Source organism: Enhydra lutris, unplaced genomic scaffold (genome assembly GCF_002288905.1).
Source record: "Enhydra lutris kenyoni isolate GAN:26980312 unplaced genomic scaffold, ASM228890v2 scaffoldscaffold10, whole genome shotgun sequence".
In the NCBI taxonomy this organism is placed as follows: domain Eukaryota; kingdom Metazoa; phylum Chordata; class Mammalia; order Carnivora; family Mustelidae; genus Enhydra; species Enhydra lutris.
The window spans coordinates 35,436,986-35,460,550 of record NW_019154094.1 but is presented as its reverse complement, the minus strand read 5'-3'; the positions used below and the strand labels follow the sequence as shown (position 1 = coordinate 35,460,550).

At 39.9% G+C, this 23,565-nt stretch overlaps 1 protein-coding gene and 1 pseudogene across 1 annotated transcript; one reads left to right on the top strand and one right to left on the bottom strand.

The window, feature by feature from the left end:
• Positions 1 to 1,087: 1,087 nt before the first annotated feature.
• LOC111144124 (histone-lysine N-methyltransferase SETMAR) lies at positions 1,088 to 11,043 on the bottom strand. Its single transcript, XM_022498277.1, is given in 3 exon segments — positions 1,088 to 2,593; positions 10,893 to 11,007; positions 11,009 to 11,043. Coding segments are annotated over 3 exon segments (939 nt in total). The 3' UTR covers positions 1,088 to 1,804.
• Positions 11,044 to 11,529: 486 nt separating this feature from the next.
• Positions 11,530 to 23,565, top strand: part of LOC111144302 — a 51,082-nt pseudogene continuing 39,046 nt past the window's right edge.

Sequence of the window (23,565 nt, the reverse complement as noted above, 5' to 3'; positions counted from 1 at the left end):
GAGTTCTGTCTCTGGCAGAGGCACGAAGAGGAAGATGCTGCTCATGTCTTTGAACTGAAGATTGTCCTCTGTGGGTATCTCTGACTCACAGATGGTGACATTCAATAGAGAAAGGGCTGAAGGAAGTAGGAAAGGGTATCTGTAGAGTTAAACAGTGAGCCAAACATTTTCCTTCTGGCTACTTCCTTACTGCTTCGGAAGTATCTTAGTGCTTGTGAGGAGAAGTAGGGCTGTCTTGAAATGAGTGGTACAAACTGCTTTACCAAAAGCAGGACCCCTTCAGAGAAAGCAAAGTTCTAGAGGAAGGTTGGCAGGGAGAAATGATTTGATTGGAGGAAAAATTTGTTGTTTTAGACAACAGAACATTTCATGAGTACCCTATATTATCCCGTTTGCATGGCATCATTTCAGAAAATATAATAATATAATTCAAACATGCAAACCCTAATATACTTATTATTGGATAGCTTATAGAGATATAGTTCATATGCCATACATTTCACTCATTTAAAGTATACAACTATCTCACTTATGATATCATACAGAAGTATGTATAATATGGATCCCTTTAACATAAAATGTAGGACCTCCTGGTGGCTGGGTTTAAATGTGGTAGAGAAGAAATTGAAGAATTTATTAAATAATACTATAGTAGCCAAATAATTATTTTAGCTTTCAAAATATCTGATAAATCTCCATATTAACTTTGTTTTTCAACATCCTTGCTTTAAGGAAGGAAGTTAAAGATGTTTGCCTCTTCAGAAGTTTGAATGGAGCTATAAAACTCCCATCCCTTTTTGTGGTATTGATAGGGTTATTTTCATATTACTAACACACGAAGAATTGAAGCTGTTTAAAGTTTTGAAGCACAACTTTACAAGATTTGGAACATAGCCCACATATGGCAAAACGTTTTTAATTTGTTTCCTCTTAGGACTTTTTTGGTTAGGTTCATGGAAGTCAGCATCCTGGTTCTATTATTTCACTATTGGTGGTAATTACAGAATTTTAGCAGGTGATAATCAGGCCATTTTCCTTGATTTGTGTTTCTATACAAATGAGAAATAAGATGCAGGAGTCACAGAAATGAAGATGAAAATATCAACTTTATTACTGATTAAATTAATTGGAAAGCAAGGCTTCGGTATGTAGCCACAGGATTTCCTTGAATCATTATGAGGTTTGGTGCTAGTGCTAGAAAACTGACAATAATAGTGGCATAAACAAGGGACTTTCACCTAAAAGTCCAGAGGTATCAGATCAGGAATGACAGAGTTCCAGAGTGTTTGGCACTCAGTCTCCTGTTAAGTTTGTTCATTTTATGAATGGCCTCCTTTTCTAGGGTAATTTTGGGGTTTGGGATGGATGCCCCAGCTCCAGCTATATGCAGATGCTCTAGCCAACAGGAAGAGTGGGATAAGGAAACATGTTTCCATTTAAAGACACACCATTTTTTGCTTCTGTCTCATTAGCTAGTACATAGTCACTTAGCCACATCTAACTAGGAAAAGTACCCAGCTAAAAACTGAGAATTCCACTGTAGAAAGGGAGAATGGATATTGCTAGACGATTCATAGCCTGTGCTGTATTCCTGAGTTAAACTTCTGCAACCAGAGGTGGAGCCCGACAACCACCACCCTTCCCTATAATGAAACACAAGCGCTTAACACAGAGCAGAGCCTTACCCAGAGGCTAAAGTGCTTGTAAGAGAGGATCTGGGAAGGGGCTGAGCCAAACCCCTTCAGTTCCTTCTCACTGTCACCCACTGGGAGAGGCCTAATGCACTCCTCCCATGCTTTTGCTCCTAACTGATGTTTGGTTTTTCTAAGGGGCAGAAGAGTGAACTGTCATAAGGCAGGAAAGCAGCACATGATCTGGCATCACAATAACAAGGTTTTCTTATTTTCCCGGGATCTAGCCTTTCTTTGTCTTCACTGTCCATTAGATTAAGAAATCTGCCTGAATAGTCATAAGAGAGTTCTTCTTCGGGCAAAATGTCTTTGGCTGCAAAAAGTGCCAACTTTGGTACCATTGAGTCAATTCGGACAGGAATCATCAGCAGGTTTGGCTCGCAAGAATGGTTGAGAAATCTTCCAATATTTCCTATGTGGGCAGGGTCGACAAATGTTTCTATGACCTGCCCACTGTGAACATGTTCTCTGATAGCTATAATGTAATTTGGATCGTGTATTGTCTGTAACTGAATTCTTCTCTGTACTTCAGAATATCCCAAAACTTCACCAGCATATTCACAGACAAACCGTCCTTTTGGTATCAATTCCAAGGTACGGAGTCCCCAGCCTTTTTTGTCCGTTTTGAACACCTGGAGTTGGAACTGCAGACCCCGCTGGACCACTCTGTTCCTGCAGTGGTCACCGCACTGGCACAGGATGTTGCATTCAAAAACTGGCTTGGCGCACTTTCCTTCGGATCCTACATCTATAAGGCGTGACTCATCGTCATAGTTCTCCCCATGACGGAGACAGGAGCAAGTACCAGGGAGGCAGGGAGTTTTGAGGCAAATGCATCCAGGAAAGGTTATTTGTGTGGGATCAACGTCTGTTCCAGGTCCAGCTACATGGTCAGGAGTATACTGTAAAAAACAGAAATACTCTAAGTCAGCATGGTCTGTTATGTATTTCACATATATTCCAGGCAGCTTTTGGATGGGACACTTCCTAATTGCAACATATATAAAAATAGATTAAAACAAAACTGACAAAACACTATATACTATTGTTTGAAAACACACCTCTTCAATTTAAAAAATAAGGTTAATTTTTGGATGAAAATTCTGTGGTTTCACAGAATTTTGTGGGTCACAAAAGGAAAAAAATAGGTTTTTCTCTTACCAGAAACTGAAAGATTTATAATTAATTTCATTTTTCTCTTAGCTTTGGATATCAGAAAAATCAGTGCTGAACTTAGTTTTTGAACGCAGTCAAGTATTTTATCTTTGGCTCTTGATCTTTTCACATTGATCTGACAATATAAATGCCTGTGTGAATTTTATTATGAGTCACTGCAGAAAAAGTAATAAATGATAAGTAAATTAATAAAAAATGGCCTTTGTAAGACAGTCTTCCACTGATTTAAGGAATTCTTAATTTGAAGATTACCTAAATTCTTAAATATATTTTGATGTTTAAAAAAGACATTATTGGGGCGCCTGGGTGGCTCAGTGGGTGATGCCTGGGTCCTGGGATCAAGCCCCACATCGGGCTTTCTGCTCCATGGGGAGTCTGCTTCCTCCTCTCTCTCTGCCTGCCTCTGCCTACTTGTGATCTCTGTCAAATAAATAAATAAAATCTTAAAAAAAAAAAAAAGAATCAAAGCAACCTTATAAAAAAAAAAAGACACTATTACTTTAGAGTTTTATTTGAGTTTTCATAATGTTAAGAATAGGCATTAGCCAAGAAACTGTGGACAGAATTCCAAAAATCATATTTGTTATACAGATACTAATAAATGTAGATGTATTACATATATGTAAAGAAATCCCATTTTTTTAAATGATAAAGAGATAATATGGAAAAGTTTTTCACATTAGAGAAAATGAAGAAAGTCCCAAGTCTAAAATCTCTTTGTGAAACCTGATGTGTGGTTATTTCCTCACTTAGCATAATGAAACATATTTCTAAACCTTGAAAATTAAAGTCTCTCTCATGAGCCCAGCATATTTCTTTATGCACAGAATAATTCTTGCTTACATAGAACCTAACTCATTTATTTATACCTGCTATTAGTGTTCTTGGACCCAATTTCAGTGTCGTGGTGGTCGTGGTGGGGTTTCCCCACACCTCTAACGAGCAATGCTCCCAGCAACAGGTGGGTATTCTACAACTCGGCTCAGTTCTGACTTTATCCAATACCATCACACCCCACAGTTTAATGGGTCAGTACTAAGACTGTTCTCCCCGCCCTCCTTTGGACACCAGTCATTTGTGCTACTGACTGATGGGCTATATACCTACTGGAGGTTCCCATGATCTCTTCCTTGGATTTCAGACACCAGTCACAAATCCAGGTAGTTACTTGAACTTGTGGCCGACAAGGTGTAAATCAGAGGTTCTCAAAATCCCCTCCTTGGGCTTGATTAATTTGAGAGAATTGCTCACCAGCTTATTATAAAAGGATACAACTCAGGAACGGCCAGATGGAAGAGATGCATAGAGTAAGGTTTGGAGAAAGGTAGAAGAGCTTCCATGCTCTTTCCAGGCATGCCACACTCCCAGGACCTCCACGTTCACCAACCCAGAAGCTCTCTGAACCCCGTTTTCTCAGGTTTTTGTGGAGGCGTCATCACTTAGCCAGGACTGATTAAATCTCTGGCTATTATTTGCAAATGTTCCAACCTCTAGGCGCCTCTCCCAATTGAAGGTTGGGGGTGAGGGTACTGAAAGTTCCAACACTCTAATCAAATGGTTGGCTCCAGGGGCAACCAGCTCTCATCTTTAGGCATTCCCCATCCCCGCAAAACTCGCCTCATTAACATAACAAAAGATACCTTTTTGTGGCTCTCATCACTTAGTAAATAACAGGGGTTTTAGGAGCTCTGTGCCAGAATTGGGGACAGGGACCAAATATAGATTTCTTTAAATAAGTCACAGTATCACACCTGCTTTGTTCCCAAGAGGATTTAATGAGACATACAAAGAGTTCGGATAAATGAACAATACATAAGAAATGTAAGCTGAAGAGAAAAACAGGAGCCAGTTGAGTGAGCTCAGACACACAGTGTGTAGAAGTAAACTGGACGCTTGGTTCTGCCTGAGCACAGCCACTGCCAAAAGGGAAATACGATCAGATGCAGGGCTTGCACTATCCATAAGGGGTAATCTCCCTGCTCAGGAGCAGCATTGACTTTTTCCGATATGGAGGCTGGAGAGGAATTTCACCAATGTGTCTGTCCAAACCATTCTTTTCCAGAAAACAGTTTCATGGGCTGTTTTTCATTCTAACTCTCAATAAAGGTTATTGGCCTGCTGGCACAGCACAGTCCGTAAGAGCCGTACTACACAGGACCAGGTGCACAAGCTTTTAATTCAGGGGCAGAGTTTAGAGTATCTAGAGGAAAGCCTGAACCGGTATCCGTCAGTCGATTATCCATTCATACTGCATCTCTGGGCCAGGAACTGGAGAAAGCATTAAACAACGTGTGGTTACACTCCCTGTGGTTACACTCCCTGTGGAGGCTTCGGTGGGGCTGTGCAGTTAGGCTCAAAACCCTCTATTTTAAACAATGCTGAGCTGGGGGAAGGACTGACATCCTCTTGTGAAAGATGAGGAGGAGGATGAGTGGGAGTACCAGCGGGGAAAGGCCAACACTCTGCTTAAAAGTGATTTGGGGGTGGAGAGCGGAAATAGCTTCTCTTGTTTCTGTCGTTTCTTACAGCTTTAGCTTAGTGGAGATGTCCTAAAGGGATAAAGAACGGCTTAGAAAAGGATGCCCTATCAGTCAAATTCAATGACTGCTGTCTGAGACAGAATCTACTTCCAGCTTTTAAGAGTCAAGGTTGAAATGAAATGGTCACTGAGACATTTTAAAAAGCACTTGTAAAATGAAGATTTTACTATCTCTTTGTTAAACTTTTTATGAAGAATTCTTTTAAATTGATTTCTTCTTAAAAGCATACGTATTTTTGATATACTATATAAATCACTAAACTGCAAAGTGATTTTTTTTTTTTTTTGGACACAGATAACTCCTTTTGAAATCAAGTCTGACTTACTGTACTTTGCTAACCAGAAGAGCATATTATTCTGTTGAACTTATTTGGCTATGGATAGGTTTGGAAAAATACTGTTATTTGCTTATTTTTATGTAAACATTAAAAAAAGACATTGGAAAATCTAGTGATACCGTTTTTAATGATTCTGGAATTTAAACTTGATGCACAATCTAAGATCTTTTAGAGACATAGATTATAAAGGGTATCTAATTCCAAATGAGCAGCAGACACTTTCCAAAGGATAATAGAGACCTCTGGATAAACTTCCTGTTTAAAGAGAATATTTGTTTTCCCTTGATGGATGTAATCCTTAGCCCTGATACCGATACTTATCACAAATCATTATTATCTCCATATATTTCCATTTTCTCCTCCATAAATAGTCAGTAAAATGCCACTCCAGAAAGATATTTTACCTCACTTAGAAAAATACCTGAAAAGATGAATAATTACATAATCATATGTTAATTTAGACCACAGTTTTCAAAAGATTATTCTCTAGTATAGCCATTTTTGGCTATACTTTGCCTATAGTTACCACTCTTGGATTTTGCTGTTATAAGGCAATTCCTTCTGTTTTTTTGCTTGAGTTAGTTTGTATTGTATTTCTATTTCTTGCAAACAACCGATTGTTGATTGATATGCCCACAGTGGAAGGCTGAAAGTTGTTCCAGGAAATGGCTAGAAAATTGAGTCAAAGATATAAATGGCTAATGAAGATTCAGGTCTCCAATTGAGGCTAACACAAAGTGTGCAGGAGGCCAGACAGACCTGTGACAGGCATGAACACTGGACAACCAATGGAGAACTTTTTTCAAAAAAAATTTTTATTTACTTTATTTTAAAAAAGACTTTATTTATTTATTTGACAGAGAGAAAGAGGTAGTGAGAGAGAAGAGCACAAGCAGGGGAGCTGCAAGCAGAGGGAGAGGGAGGAGAAGCTGAGCAAGGAGTCTGGTGCGGGGCTCCGTCCCAGGACACCGGGACCAAGACCTGAGTAGAAGGCAGCCGCTTAACCGACTGAGCCGCCCAGGCACCGCTATGGGGAACTTCTTAATGTAGAACACAGAATGTTCTAAAGGAGACACATACAGAACTAGGCTCGTGTTAGCATTGTGACTTAGGGCAAGTTACCTTCTAAGTTTTGGGTTTATACCTATAAAACAGGAATAATACCTGTATCTGCCCCCCAATCCCAGGTATTATTAAATTTAAATAACTAACACTGTACTGTGTGCCAGGCAGTTTATACTTTCGAAACAGTAGCTTCCTTAAATGCGTCTAGATATTATTTCTAGATTTTATATTTAAAACATCATATATTTCTGGCACATTACTTCATCTCCTTAAATATCTCCTTTCTATCTATGTCACAGGTGGCTATGAAGGAAAAAAATGAGAGAATACATGTAAAAAGCTTACTCTAGTGGCTAGCACATAGGCGTTCAATATAAATTATGGAGGCTATCTGGCAGGGTGATGAAAACAACAGATTCTGAAGTTAAAACTTTCCAAGTGCAAACACAGTTAAACCAAAAAAAATTTTTTTTTTAAAGATTTTATTTATTTATTTGACAGACAGAGATCACAAGTAGACAGAGAGGCAGGCAGCGGGGGGTGGGGGGAAGCAGGCTCCCTGCTGAGCAGAGAGCCCGATGCGGGGCTCCCGATGCGGGGCTCCAGATGCGGGGCTCCATCCCGGGGCTCGATCCCAGGACGCTGGGATCATGACCTAGGCCGAAAGCAGAGGCTTTAACCCACTGAGCCACCCAGGCGCCCCAAACCAAAATTTTGTCTAGGAGACAATATGAATATATTTCTATTTTCCATTACTTATCCATCTCAGGCAGGGGGGCGGGGGGACGACTAAGGATTGATCCAGCACAGACTTCTTTCATTCATCCACATATACTGCCTGATTGCTTCTTAGATGCATGTGCTGGGATTTAGAAAGAACCGGTCAGTGGGATTTTTATCATTTTTTTTGTATCATAATAACGTAAATGACTTTTTCCTGGTATATATCAAAATGCAAACACGGATCACACAAGAGCTAGGAATAAATGCAAAATGACCAGTGCAAAACGATGTAACAGAAACCAGACCCTTGAAGAACTGGGCAGAGATTTCAAGTGTTTTGACAGAAAACTTAAAAACTTTTTTTTTTAAAAATAAACCATGGTCACTCAAGAAGCTGAAATGGAAACCACGTGACAGCATGTTGAAAAGCAAATATACCTCCTTGGCTCTATTCATACAGAATTTCTCTCTTTTCGGAATTAGATTTGCACTTATTAATAGCATGAACTTTGGGATCTAAATGGCAAGTCTTGTCTTTCTAGCAAATACATGTGTCAAGGAAATGGTCATGTGGTTTGGGGTATGACATGGTAATGGGGGCTGAGTTACTTTTCACAGTACTGGGGACAGAGCAGCTGGCTTAGGAAATATTTTTTGACTGTTTCATTGCAGCTCTTGCTAACTTCTTACCAAAAGTCTGACTTTTCTAAGTCAAATTCTGTATCAAAGCCCCAGGAACTTAAGTATGACACCGCGTAGTATTTTGGGCTTAAAACCTAGGCCTTGATTCTGAATTTAAAGGAAGTGCTGTGAAAATCTTCATTCCTTTTTTGGTTGTTTTGAAACACCAGCTACATGAATCTTTGTACTTGGCCTCTACCCCATGAGTTTGTTTTTGCTCCAAGCAGCTATTAGCCTGTGAGCCAGATAATTCTTGTCAAGGCCAAGTTGAAATCTTAAAAAATATGTTAAGGCTGGTTTCAGAAACCTGAAAAAAGGCTAGATTCAACTCTCCATTCAAGAAAATCAATTAGTTTATTTTCTACTTGGCTTTCAACACAGATGGCTTTATGATAGGCTTGTTTCCAGTGTGAACATGTGAATGTTCTTTTTGCCTTTTCACACAGTACTCAAAAGCAAAGTAGACACAAAGTTATTTTTACCTTGAGTTTTTCATGCCTTAATTCTTATGTGTGTATATGCCTGTGAAGGCAGGGCTTGGGGTAAGAAAGCTGTTTTGACCTTTCAGAAGGCAGGTTTTGTGTGCTGCATGAATATAGGAAAGCAAACTAGTTAAAGACACTTTAAGGCTTATCATAAATATGTTTTAAGCATGTTTTATCTTCTTGGTTAGACTATTAGCTCCTTGAGGAAGGATCTTACCTTCTTTCTGTAACTCTAACTCTACCCAGAGCTATGCATATAGCCAGGCAGTTAGAATACTGAGGGACTGAGTATTAGTCTCGAGATTTTCACTTATGCCTATCAACTGTACATGTAAGTATCAATCATAAGGCTTCCTCTCTCCCCTCTCCAGGCCCCCACAGCAACTAAGTGCTTTCTATATGGTCTTGTAAGCTCAAAGGCAAAGTTGTCACCATTTTACCTTCTTTGTCTAGCTTAACGCCTAGCACATTATACACACTCAATTACTTGCTGAATAAAGAAAACATTTATCAGTGTTTTTGACCAGACATTCAGCAATGTTTGGTGTTGAATAAGCTTTTAGGGACTAGTGTTTAATATGGTGCTAGCTAACTGTGTTATTATTATTATTTTTAGATTTTATTTATTAATTTGAGAGAGAGCAGAGGGAGAGAGCATGAGCAGGGGGGAAGGAGCAGAGGTAGACGGAGAAGCAGACTTCTCACCTCCCACTGAGCACGGAGCCCTACAGAGGGTTTGATCTCATGACCCTGGGATCATGACCTGAGCCAAAGGCAGACACTTAATGGACTGAGCCGCGCAGGCACCCCTTAACTGTATTATTAAACATAAAACTGCCCTAAGGTAGTTTGAGGAAAAATAACCTTTCCCGACATTAATATCCTGCTTTACTCTTTGAAACTGCTATTGAATCTACTATGTTTTTTTTTGATTTTCACAACAACCCCAAGGAAGGAGGGACACAGATAGCTGGGTATTCATGGTGTATGTGACCAAGGTTATAAATTTTTAAATACTTTCATTTTGCAGATGAAGAAGCTCAGACTCCAAGAAATAGTCAAAATGGCTCAGCCCTGCACCTCACTCTCCTACCTCCAAGTGCTCCTTTCACTCCAACATCATTGTTTTTTTTGTCATATTCCATAGGCAAGGAGCAGGCCAAGGTCAGAGGGTGGGAAGGGTAGAGTGGAGAGGGTTTTGATGTGGTAAAAGCAGTGAGCACTTACTGGGTTCTTTCAGCAAACCAAGAAGTGTGTTTGTGTGTGTGTGTGTGTGTGCGTGTGTGTTTAAAGATTTTATTTATTTGACAGAGAGAGATCACAAGTAGGCAGAGAGGCAGGCAGAGAGGGGGAAGCAGGCTCCCCGCCAAGCTAAGCAACGTGGGGCTCGGCTCGATCCCAGGACCCTGAGATCTTGACTTGAGCCAAAGGCAGAGGCCCAACCCACCGAGCCACCCAGGCGCCCCAAGAAGTGTGTTTTACTTGCAATTCTCATAGCAATCTGGGAGACAGGCACTATTATTTTAACCGCGCACGGAAGGCTTAGCTGAGGCTAGTCTGTTATTTGCCCAAAACCTCACAGCAGCAAAGTCTCATTCTAGGGGCTAAGTTTTTAACCCTAACAATAGGCTGAGATCCATTAATAGGGCCCATGCCTTATCTTACACATGAGGCACCGGCAAACCAGAAAGGTAAAATGATTTGCCCCCGATCCGTCAGTGAGTTCTGAGAACAGAGCCAGGAAAAAAAAAAAGTCAGGTTCTCAGGGCTCCTTCCAAGGGACCTCACAAAACACCTGGTTTTGTTCTTCAGGGACCTGCCCGTCTGTGGGGAGAAAAGAGCAATCCCGTTGCTCTTGTTAAGGTCATTAGGGAGGGTTAATAGAACAAGACTAAAACCTGTGCATTTAAGAGCTATTCCTGCGCGAAACAGCTCTCCGACAGGGTAAGACAAATTTAAGTCGAGAATACGGACACAACTTGGGATACGAGAGTCATCCACAGAATTGGACAAGCTCGGGGAACCGCGTACCGGATCCTCGCGGCCATCCATCTTCGCCCCCTACCTGGCCGGGCGCCAGCTCCACCCCAGTGGCTGCGCGCGCAGTGCACGGGCAGAGCAGGGCTCCCCCCAGACGGAAGGGCACCGGTCCCCCCGCGCGCCGCACTCTCGGCGGTCGAGCCCCGTCTCCTACCTGGAAGGGCTCTGGCTCTGCCCCCGGGGGCCACGCGCTCACAGGCACGTTCTCCAAACCGCGCGCGACATCTAGCCGCTCAATAGGGGCCTCAATCGCTGCCATCTCGCACGGCTACCTTTCTACAGCTTTCCTGGACATTTCGCGCCATCTCGAGGCGCGTGCCACCTAGACGATTTGGGGCCTCGCAAAGGATGCTGGGAATCGCCGGTCGCGCGGCCCCGCCGCCTCCTGGGAGTCGTAGTTTTTCTTTCTCCTTTCACACGTGGCCTGTGAGGCGTCTCCATCCTCGACCCTCAGCTTTCCTTGACTTTTTGGTCTGGCTCGCTCCTTTTAAAGCCAGATGCACAACAAATAATACAAAGCTTTGGAAGGTACGGGCATAGTTTTGGAAATACAAAATGAAGTGCTTTAATTTTTCCTGTGAGCCTCAGGAAGGGTTTGCGAGGTGAGGTCATTTGGCCAGGTTTCTGAGGGCCCGGGAAGATTGCTGAAGTGAGGGCAAGGGCGCGCCCTAAGCTGAGGGGGCAAATTCACACCAGGGTTTCCAAAGTCCCGGGACCTGCGTAGAAGTTGGGTGGCATGTGACAGGGTTTGCTCTCAGGCGGCAGAAGAGCAGTGTAGAGCGCTGTAAGGCATGTGTGGGGACGCCCACTCCGGGATTATCTGTTTTCTATCAGCTTCCCCTTTCTTAGAAAAGAAGAAAACGCGGCCCCGCCAAAGGATTCTGATAACCTCAAAATTGCCGAATCCAGTGGAATACTCTCAAAGGTCTCTGTCCCGATTCTCCTGCCGCATCCACTCGAAACCCTGTGTCCTTGCAGCTTCTGCGGCACCGGGCGGGATGCGCTGCCTTCGGGCCGACCGTCCTCCTCCCTCCTGGCTGAAATGTTGGTGGGTGTCACAGAGGTTTCTGCCCCAGGCCATTTTGTCGCAGTGTCTGGGCTTCCTCAGTAATAGCATCTCGCGAACGGGCTTCAGATACTGTTATAAAGTATCAGGTCTTCTGTTTCCGGCTCAGACTTCACAGGTACCCGCTTCGCAGGGGTTGTGGATAGCCAACTGATGACTGGACATTTCTCCTTTCTGTCCTACGGACGCCACGAGCTCACAATGACCTGAGTGGACTAATTCTAATGCAAATCTTCCTTTTCTCCTTTAAAATAAACTGGAAGATGGAGGCGCCTGAGTGGCTCAGTTGGTTAAGCGTCTGGCTTGGGCTCAGGTCCTGATGTCATGGTCCTGGGATAGAGCCCCACATCAGGCTCCCTGCTCCGCAGAGTCCGCTTCTCCCTCTCTGACCCTCCTCCCCGATTGTTCCTTTATTTCTCTCTCTCTCCCTCTCTGTCTCTGTCTCAAAAACAACTTCCCCTCCCCAACAAACCTGGGAGAAAAATTTGTCCATGATCGCCGGAGTTACTAAAGCAACAAACCAAAGCATTTCCCTGTATTTCTTCCTCTCCTTAGACCTCTGTAACTACGAGCTTCCTGGCAAAACCTTGTTGATTCTACTTTTGTGATGTTTTCATTTTCATTTCTTTGTACTTAGCTCTGATTTCTTCCTTGGATTCTTGAAGTAATTTTTTTCAAGTCTAACATTCTCTCACATCACCTTTATGCTGCTTCTGTAGTCTTTGAGGGTGCACATCCCATGGTTATGTTGTTTTATTTTATTTTTTATTTATTTATTTTTTTAAAGATTTTATTTATTTGACAGACAGAGATCACAAGTAGGCAGAGAGACAGGCAGAGAGAGAGGAGGAAGCAGGCTCCCCACGGAGCAGAGAGCCCGATGTGGGGCTTGATCCCAGGACCCTGAGATCATGACCTGAGCCGAAGGCAGTGGCTTAACCCACTGAGCCACCCAGGCCCCCGGTTACGTTGTTTTAAATTCTACTTTATATGCACAGTGCTATGTTTACCAGTTTGGGGAATGTACTCATGAAGAAGATGATGCCCCAGGAGAGTTCCATTTCAGTAAACAAATAATTACATAAACCCCCAAATTATTGAGAACTGGGAGTGTTATGAATAAATGATTATAGGAGCAAAGAGAAGAACCACTCTGCTGTATTTGAGATTATCATGCTGTTTTTATTTTTTTACTCTTTCTTGGTAGTATTGCCTGTCCTTTGCAATAATATTTCGAAGGACCTGTATTATTTTTTTCCTGAAGTTGTCAGTGAAGGTGCTTCCTAATAAGATATTCAGTTCATGTCAGTCCTTCAGTTTAATTTGTTTTTATCTTGCTTGCAAAGGATACAAAAGTATTTTATATAGTGTGAGATTAAAATAATGAGAGGAGGTTTGCAGGCTGATACATCTTCAAAGTGCCAAGCAGTTAGCCTTTCATCTTTTCCAGGTCTAAAAATCTATCTTACTTTCTCTAGACAGTTGCTCTTCACTACTAGAAACCTGGATTTTCAAATTTTGCCCTGAAAACTATTTTAGCTAGATGGTGGGAAAAAATGTAGTCCTGGACATTAATTAGTTGTCCACAAACTGACTGCTATAAATAAGACTTGAATCTGAATATTACATTGATTATTCAAATTTCTTGTGGCTTTTTCATTGGCAGAAGAAAACGAATCTGATTAGTAATAAAAAAATAATGCAATATAGTAAAACTCCAGTAGGTTGAATTATCTTTACCTAAATTATGGAGTATAACTATATGAACCTTTCTATTTTTTAACAAAATAGACTGTAATTGAGATGGTTTTATTTTATTTTTTATTTTTTTTATTTTTTTGCTAGTGCTTTAATGAAGTTCTGCATGATTTTGTATGGAGAAGCCATTTTTTCATCAGAGTCTTACTAGTGTTATCTGAGTTTAATCTGGGGGTATACTTTATAGCCAGTAATGACAGGCCTAAAGTAGGCAGAAGTTACGTATTTGTTGGTGTTAATGACAGCATGAATAGAATAGTTTGGAAATCTTAGCATCAGTTATAACTATCACTACTAGAAATTAAGTAGCACTTGGATCTCATATCAAATAAGATTGTGTAAATGAAATCATTTTGAAGAGAACAAAGCATAGTAGTTGAGACTTCTGGGGCTTTCTGTTCAACTCATTGACTCTTTCCCTTCTAAGAACATGCTACTCCCTTCACCCCAGTCCATCCACCCCAGTCCATCCCTACCAAGGGGTAGGCTTGCTGATAATCATTTTTCTATTACATAACCCCTAAGCCTTGACTCATGCTTTTGACTTTTTTTAAAAAAATGTTTAAAGACTTTTATGTATTTATTTGAAAGAGAGGTAACAAATAGGCAAAGAGGCAGGCAGAGAAGCAGGCTCCCTGCTGAGAGAGGGGGAAGCAGTCTCCCTGCTGAGCAGAGAGCTCAATGTGGGCCTCATCCCAGGACCCTGAGGTCATGACCTGAGCTGAAGGTAGAGGCTTAACCCACCCCAAACCCATCTAAAACTATATATATCTTTTGGGAGCAAGAGGTAGTTTTATTACTCTCAGTTGGACGGTCTCACCTTCCATGTAGTTCCCTTATGATTTTAATTGCAATAATTTTTTTCTTTTTTAGTCAAATAGCTTCACATCTGTTTGGTTTTGTAAAGTTTTAGCTTTGGAAGATTATATTTCATATTCTAGAATTTATCTGTGAGCTCAGTTTAGAGCATTGAATTTCGTTTGCTTTTTTACAGAACTGGGAAATTATAGCGTTGATGACACAGGAACCACGTCTCACTGAAGATGAAATACATGAGTTTTCTCATCACTTTTTAGCAAATTAACTACAATTTTCCCCCAAAGCGGGCTTTTTTTGTTGCTGTTGTTTTTACTTGGTAAAGTTCAGTTTATGCTTTCTAGACTCTAGATTTTGTAGATGTTTGTTGCTGGGACTTTTGTCTTAATGAAGTCTGGCAGCACCTGTTGAGGTGAGACAACCAATTTTACTTTTGCTCTGGCACAGAGTCCAGCCATCTGCTTTAGGTCTGACTTTCAAACACAAAGGGAAAACACGAAGTATAGCCAACTTGGTGGTGACAGCTGGTGGGAAAAAAGAATCATTGTTCGACAGCATCCTTTGGTAACAGACTGGGAGGTGGGTCAAATACCTTATATTATCTCAAATATGGATGCCAGCAGGTTAGTTGGAATTTTAATTTCTGACTCACCCGCCTTATTTCCACTTGGAGGAAACTGCTTCCTGTCCCACATTGTCATATCCACATGTTCTTGGACAAGGGAACTGTATAGACCAACATCAAAGTAGATATTTCACTAAACAAAGTGCCTTGCATTTAATCAGTGCCTTGTGGGATGTACTATTTGTTTCAGTCTACGTGTTTTTATTTATTTATTTATTTATTTATTTATTTGACAGACAGAGATCACAAGTAGGCAGAGAGGCAGGCAGAGAGAGAGGGAAGCAGACCCCCTGCTGAGCAGAGAGCCCGGTAAATGTGGGGCTTGATCCTAAGGCCCTGGGATCATGACCTGAGCCGAAGGCAGAGGCTTTAACCCACTGAGCCACGCAGGTGCCCCAGTCTCTGTGTATTTTTAAACCAGAAATGATCACAGACAGAATTTGTATATTTTAGGGCAAATGGTCATCTTAGAGATATTACTTAAATACTTTAATTTTTTTCTCCATTAAAAAATTCCATACTAATTAGTAATATCTAAGGAAGGGGAAATTTAATTAGTCAATTAATTTTAAAATTTAAATTAAATTAATTAACATATAGTGTATTATTAGTTTCAGAGGTAGAGTTTAGTGATTCATTGTTTGCGTGTATCTCCAGGTGCTCATTATATCACATGCCCTCCTTAATGCCCATCATCCAGTTACCCCATCCCCCACCCACCTTCCCTCCAGCAACCCTCACTTTGTTTCCTATAGTTAAGAGTCTCTTGGGAAAATTTATATTAGATGATTAAATTTACATTTGAATAATTGGAATTTCATTTCAAATCATCTGGAGTAAATCATATTCTCTGTTGGTTTTTACAACTAATTATTTGTTTCAATTTTTTGGTTTTATTTTTTAGTAAGCAAATAAAGCTGTGGTAGATCCGTGAATATAGTTAATTACTGGAAGCTGCCTTATATCTAAAGAAACACCATATTGGGATTGGGGTGAGGTAAGAAGTAGGTATAGAGATAAGAGAGTGACATCAACCTTAAAAGACAGGGTCATTTCTTGCTTCCCATTTTGGAAAGTGTCTGGAATTCAGTAATTTGGTTTTCTTTCTTTCTTTCTTTTTTTTTTTTTAAGACTTTATTTATTTATTTGACAGAGAGAGATCACAAGTAAGCAGAGAGGCAGGCAGAGAGAGAGGGGTAACCAGGCTCCCCGCCAAGCAGAGAGCCCGATGCGGGGCTCGATCCCAAGACCCTAAGATCACGACCTGAGCCAAAGGCAGAGGCTAACCAACTGAGCTACCCAGGCACCCCAGTAATTTGGTTTTCAACTCTGTATTTAGAAAGTTAGTTTTGTCTTTCCCCAAAGGTCATTATAAAGAACCCATTTTCTGCCAAGAGCCAATCAAACAGAAGCCTGGGATCAATGAAAGAGGTGGTTGAAAACCTACTTCATTTTCTTCCCTTGGAGAGATATAAAATGCTTATTCACTAAATATGAAACCAAGTTATCTATTATTCACCACAAACCTTTTCTGGAACAAAGTACAGCATAAATTATTTATTTTGCATTATGAAATAGAGTTAAAAGAGGAATGAGAAAGGAAGGCCCTTTAGAGTAAAGGAGAATGGAAGAGATGCAGAAGGACATGAGGATATTTATTTATATCTTTCTCTCTGTCAAGAGAGATTGATTTAGAGAAAGAAGAGGGAAAGAAAGACAATGTCTGGATTATTTTTTATTTTATTTTATTTATTTATTTGAAAGAGAGAGGGAGAGAGAGAGAATGAGCCAGGGGAGGAGCAGAGGAAGAGGCAGGGCCCCCCCGATCAGGGAGCCAGTTGCAGGACCCCAAGATCATGACCTGAGCCGAAGGCAGACAAATAACCAACTAAGCCACCCTGGTGCCCCATGGATATTTATAAGTATGAGCTTATGTCCCTGGTAATGGTGTGTCCTATCGTTAACCTGAAACTACTATCAGTGTTAACTAACATCTCAAAATTTTCCATTAGATTCTTGACTTTGTCATTCAATGATTGAGTATATACTGAGGATTTACTACTTGCAAGGCAATGTGATGGAGTATGGGGAATAATTATAATATTTGGTGAGCAAATACCATATGCCAGATGCTACACAAAATCTTTTATGTAGGTTTTGTTTAATCTTTACAACAATCCTGTGAGGTAGGAGTTACTGTTTCTTCTTCTCATTATATATTACATGTAGAGAAAATGGGATGTGAAGTTAGAGCTGATAAAAAAATTTTTTTAAGTGTTTTGATTTGTAGTGTTTTCTGATTTTTGTTGTATAAGTATACCTATAATGGTTGATTTCAAGTTATCAACAGTTTAACAGTTGACTTGCCAAATTTCTGAATATTAAACTATTCATGGGTGCCGGTATGAGCTGGCTTCGGTACACCACTGAAGGTGATTGTCTGCCTGTCCTCAAAATACTTAAAATCCAGAAGGGAAGATAAGATTATGTAATACAACTAGAAAATAAGAGGGACCAGATAAGGTGGTATGGAAGTATAGGGCAGAGATACATTTTCACTCAGCTGTTTTTCTAGTAATTTTAATTTGCAGTTAGGAAAGGTTCTATGATTGGGACATTTAAACGGTGTTTTGAGGAATGAGTATGATTTGACAAGGTGGAATAGGGACAGCACAGCTGTAGGGATTGGGAAGAGCATGATCAACTGCTGTTCAATGTTTGCAGGCCTCATTCTTAAAATGTGCTTTGGGTATGAAGTAGCAATACCCCAGTTTTCCACAAGGTGGAGGAATAACTCTATCTTTTTCTCATTTTAAATGCAAGTAACAAAATACCCGTTTTACATAAACTGGGCAAGAAATTTTTCTCTGGTGAAAATAAGGAAAAATAAAAAAATGATTGTGGGAATCATGATGAGGAATTTCAGAGAAATGCTTTCTTTTGCTGTGTAGTGTTCAGATTCACATTTATATACAATCTAAGAGAATTTCATGCTCAAGATACAACTTAGGTAGGTCTAGAATTCGGAGTGAATAAATTTGATGAAGATACAAAGTACATTCACTCCTGAGATTTGAATGGCTAAAGATTGCCAGTCACTAGGCCATGTGGTTTTACCTGCTATGCTTTGTAGCTGGATCTCATTATATCTAGATCTGCCAAGTGTCACAAAAATACAATTTAACCAATTATAGTACAAGTTTTTTTTTAAGATTTTATTTATTTGACAGACAGAGATGACAAGTAGGCAGAGAGGCAGGCAGAGAGAGAGGGGCAGCAGGCTCCCCACAAGCAGAGAGCCCTATTGCAGGGCTCGATCCCAGGACCTTGAGATCATGACCTGAGCTGAAGGCAGAGGCTTTAACCTAGTGAGCCACCCAGGTGCCCCTATAGTACAAGTTTTAAAATGTGTTGTTGTTTTTATCAATAAAACTTATTTGAAGCTAGAGTTACGTATAATGAATTTTCATTTTCAGCACTTGTTTATTTAGTAATCCAACACACGTTTGTTGGGCATCTGTTGTGTTGTCCATTGTGCTGTGTGCTATTTAATTTATTATTATTATTATTTTTATTTTTTTTTAAGCTTTTACTTATTTATTTGACAGACAGAGATCACAAGTAGGCAGAGAGGCAGGCAGAGAGAGAGGAGGAAGCGGGCTCCCTGCTGAGCAGGCAGTCCGATGAGGGGCTTGATTCCAGGACCCTGAGATCATGACCTGAGCCAAAGGCAGAGGCTTAACCCACTGAGCCACCCAGGTGCCCCGTATGTACTATTTTTAGTGTTCATTTAGTTCACAGAGTGCTGCAGCTGGAAACTTTACAACCAGGCATTTTACCCCACATGGATGGTAGCTCCAAAAAAATGGGTTTAAATTAAGAAAGATGGTAAATACATTCTACAGCACCAGAAAAAGTAGTGGAATGGGTGATGGAAGGAGGGTTAATATGGAGGGTGTTGCTTCTGAGGAAATCTTCAAAAACAGAAGTGGTATAATTAAAACATGGACGTGCTTGAAGGCAAGGCCTTAAGCCCTGACTTGGGTTCTCTTCAGTCTTATTTCGAGTTTCTAAATGTTTGAAAAGTAATGTGAGAACATGCCCTCAACACACCATCTTTTTTTTTTTTTTTAAGATTTTATTTATTTATTTGACAGACTGAGATCACAAGTAGGCAGAGAGGCAGACAGAGAGAGGGGGGAAGCAGGCTCCCCGCTGAGCAGAGAGCCCAACGTGGGGCTCCATCCCAGGACCCTGGGATCATGACCGGAGCCAAAGGCAGAAGCTTTAACCCATTGAGCCACCCAGGTGCCCCTCAACACACCATCTTTGAATGACCAGTCTATTACCAGAGTGGTGCAATATGATCCTTTCACTCAGAGCATTTTCTCAGCCTCATAGGACAGGCCTGAAGATGTAACTAGGAAGGAAATGTGGTACATGGGAACTGGAAACTGCTTTTTAAGTGCTAAGAGCGAAAAATGTGTAGATTACTGCCCCCTTCCCCAAGTGAGCCTGCCTCAGCCTTCAGCTGTCCTGTGACCTTCAGTTGGAGTTTCCCGGGATTCCTTTCTGTCATTAGCCTCCTCCCCATGTCTACCCCTGAACCCCTAGTTGTTTTTAATCTAGTTCAGTTCTGGTTTGACTGAGATAAGGTGAAAATAGCCCTTACTCTGATTGTGATGTCATTACATCCCACTGGGAGAAAATTAGGCTACGTACTGTAACAGAAAAAGCTGGATAGCAATGAAGAATGAGAGTTGGAAGAAAGAACAATAACACTCTGTGGGCCTGGGATCCTTTGTGATTCTCACAGATAAGAAAGGAGCAAAATAAAGGGAAGTTTGTAGTTCAAAACCTTTGGTAGGTGGAAATTAAATTTTATTTAGAAATAGAGGGCTGCATAGGGGCTTCTGGGTAGCTCAGTCAGTTAAGTGTCTGACTCTTGGTTTTGGCTCAGGTCATGATCTCAAGGTCGTGAGGTCATGAGATTGAGTCCTGTATCAGGCTCTGTGCTTAGCATGGAGTCTGCTTTAGGTTCTTTTTCTCTTTCTCCCTCTGTCCTGCCCTACACTGTCTCTCTCTCAAATAAATAAATAAATCTTTTAAAAAAATAGAGGGCTGTATAACTTGCAGTTTTTGAGGTGATTATATGGTAATACTAAGCTAGGTTTTAGGGACTAACTAAATGCTAACCTACAGGAACAGCTAATTCTTTTGGGATAGAGGCCAGTCATAGTAAATCTTTCAGAATCCTTCCACATACTCAAAAGCTTTGGGATATTTATTTTTTAAGTGGAAAAATGAGCAAAACAATAATTTCTGCTTCTTCATTCTTTGCTTAAAGCTCATATTTTTGTGCTATGCTAAGAGGGAAATTCTGTTCATGCATAGTTTTTCCACTTATCAGTACTATTTGCATACTGCTCACACAGATTCACCAAGATTGGGGATCTGGCATTATACATCAACAGTGAAGCAATTAAGAACTTGGTTTATATTGTTGTATATTCCTCACCTTTCCTAGGTGTTTTTTGGTGAGGTAGTTCTAAATAATCTTAGACTGTATTGAAGGTAGTAGGTGCCTGTACTCTCAGGGGTCATTATTTTCCTTTCACATGGAATAATCCTTAAATTTTTTATACCACTAATGAATTGGGATAGGGACCTCAGAAGCTGAGAAGAAAAGAAAGCATGTATATTAGAATAACTGCATGAATTATCCAAATTCATGACTATCAAAAGTCTTCTAAAACATCTATTTCCCTGTGCTAGATTTTCTAATTTACTTTAAGCTTTGGTTAGTTGGTATTTTCTAACCACATACAGTTGCTGAATACAGAACTAACCAGGGTGACAAGGAACAGCACACCAAGCTTGAAATCTGTTGTTCCCAAAATACACTGAGGCACCTGGGGCCACTGAAGGCAACTCACAGGGGTAGTGCTGGATATTTTAAATGTTCAAGGGAAATAGAGTGATATACCAATTACTGCTCTGGGATGGGTTCATAGCTTGAACATTAGATCTTGAGAATCAAGGCTTGAGAAGTTGTGCAGTGATCAGTGGACGCACATTATCCCATTAGTAAGTAAATGTGGTCAAGATTAAAATAATTTTTTTTCAATTTGTGTGGATTGACCTTCCAGATGGCAATTAAGTAGATGGGACATAAATAGTTATTAAGTTGTTTGTACCTATAGTTATTAAATATATTAAACCATATAGGTTTGTACCTATAGTTATTAAGACATAATAGTTATTAAGTTGTTTGTAACCAGAACTGTTAACATACTTCTTCTGGCCTAGGAATGTCATGAAAAAGTAAATCAGAACTGTTAACATATTTCTTCTGGCCTAGGAATGTCATGAAAAAGTAAATCAGATGCTAAAGGTTACTGTGAACCAAAAAGTTTGGCAACCAGTAGTTTAAATTGTTTTTAAAAATTGGTTTGGATAGGGGTGCCTGGGTGGCTCAGTGGGTTAAAGCCTCTGCCTTCGGCTCGGGTCATGATCTCAGGGTCCTGAGATCGAGTCCTGCATCGGGCTCTCTGCTCGGCAGGGAGCCTGCTTCCTCCTCCCTCTCTCTCTAACTGCCTTTCTACCTACTTGTGATCTCTATCTGTCAAATAAATAAATAAAATCTTAAAAAAAATTGGTTTGGGTAGCCTTTTTTTCTTCTTTCTATATTTCTTATCTCTTATCAGTATGGGAGGCCCATTTAGGGTCTATTTTCATGATGTTCCCTGACAATTGTCTTGAATTAATGAATTTAAATTACAATTGACACTTCTAGTAAATCTTTCTGCTTATTGCATTAGGATTATAGGATTTACTAATCGGTATAGAAGTATTTTGACATTTTATCACTTTTTGCAAATACCAGATGAGTATATCTATTCTAACCTTTTGCATTCATGGAAGTATTATTCATTCCTCAAATAGCTGCTGGTCACTTACCAAAAACGAGGCTCTTTCACTTACCAAATGTGACGTACAAATGTGTATAACTCTGAATGTGTCCTCAGAAAGTTTGTAATCTATGACATATCAATATAAGAAAATAGAGTACGTGAAAGAAAGGACTAAATACTAGAATTATTTATATTATTTTTTATTATACTAGTTATTATTAATTATACTAGTTTTATTAATTATAATTATAAATTATACTAGTTTTATTAATTATGCTAGTATTAATAACATAGAATTTGCATTCATGGAGAGATAGTAGTTTTGTTTGGGAAATTTCATTGTCAAAGATTGAAATTAACCATATTTATTTTTCCTTATTACAACAGTATTATTGTGAAAAATTCATAAATTCTAGTCAGTCACAAAGAAGGAAATTTGCTTGTAATTTTAAATTTTACATAATAATTGCCATCATTAATATTTTGGCATTTGGTTTTAGCCACTTCATTATCTTAAGTAGACTCTTTTGAAAAGTGCTTTATAAAGATGCTCATTTCAGGTACAGTTCTAGGAATAATGCAAGTATTACATACAGCCCTTGGTATTGATGATTTGGGAAGAGGAAGTGCTATTAGGTCAAGTTACTTTAAACAAACGTAGTATTATGGACAGTAGTGATTTGGCCATGACTATGGGTTTAACTTTAGAGTTATTCCCAAGATGTCTGAAAGAGAATGCTGCTCTCTCACTTGCTGGCTTAGGGATAGGAGAATCTCACTCATGGAGTTCTAAGAATGTGATACCTTCTACTCAGAAACAAAAGTAAACCCTATCTTACTTCACAGAAGAGAAGGACTGTCCGCTGATTTTTAGAGACAGTATTATACATGAGAGGCGAAATCAGCACATCTACTATGAAAAGTAGGTCCATATAAGAGTTATCAGTTAAATCTTTGTAACTTGAATTGGCATTTGCTTATTGAGATACCTTTTCCATTCATAAGAAAATACCAAATTCATTTTTCTTAATTTTTTTCATTTAAAAGCATCATGTCACAGATAACTTAAAATATCAAGTGATTTGTGCTTCTTTATATTTCGTGTTGAAACCCATTCTTCCCCCAGTAGATCTGTCTCCCTTCCCTATTTACTATTTATTTATTTATTTATTTATTTATTCATTTGGCTCCACACCCAGTGTGGTGCCCAATTGGGGCTTGAACTCATGACCGTGAGATCAAGACCTGAGCTGATACCAAGAGTCGTATGCTTAACCAACTGAGTCACCCAGGTACCCCCTGTTTACCTTTTAAATAGTTTTTGGTACTAGTGTGAATTCTTTGGAAAAGCTAGCTTAAAAACATTTTTGGTGTCAAGAAAATAGCACACTGGAGTGAAAGATGGGTCAGACAAAGTACTTCAAGTAAATTATTCACATGTAGGTCATGAAAAGTTGATAACAGGGCCACTGGTATGCAAAATGAAAAGGGCTAACCCATTTTTTTGTCCTTTTCCATCTTCTCTTAGCATTCCCCATTCTTAGTTCCCTCTGCCATTTTTCCTATGGTCCCTTTCCTATGGATAGCACCTTCTCCTGTCCTATTTATATGATGGCCAATACTTAGACTTAGTCTTTTTCCCTTTATT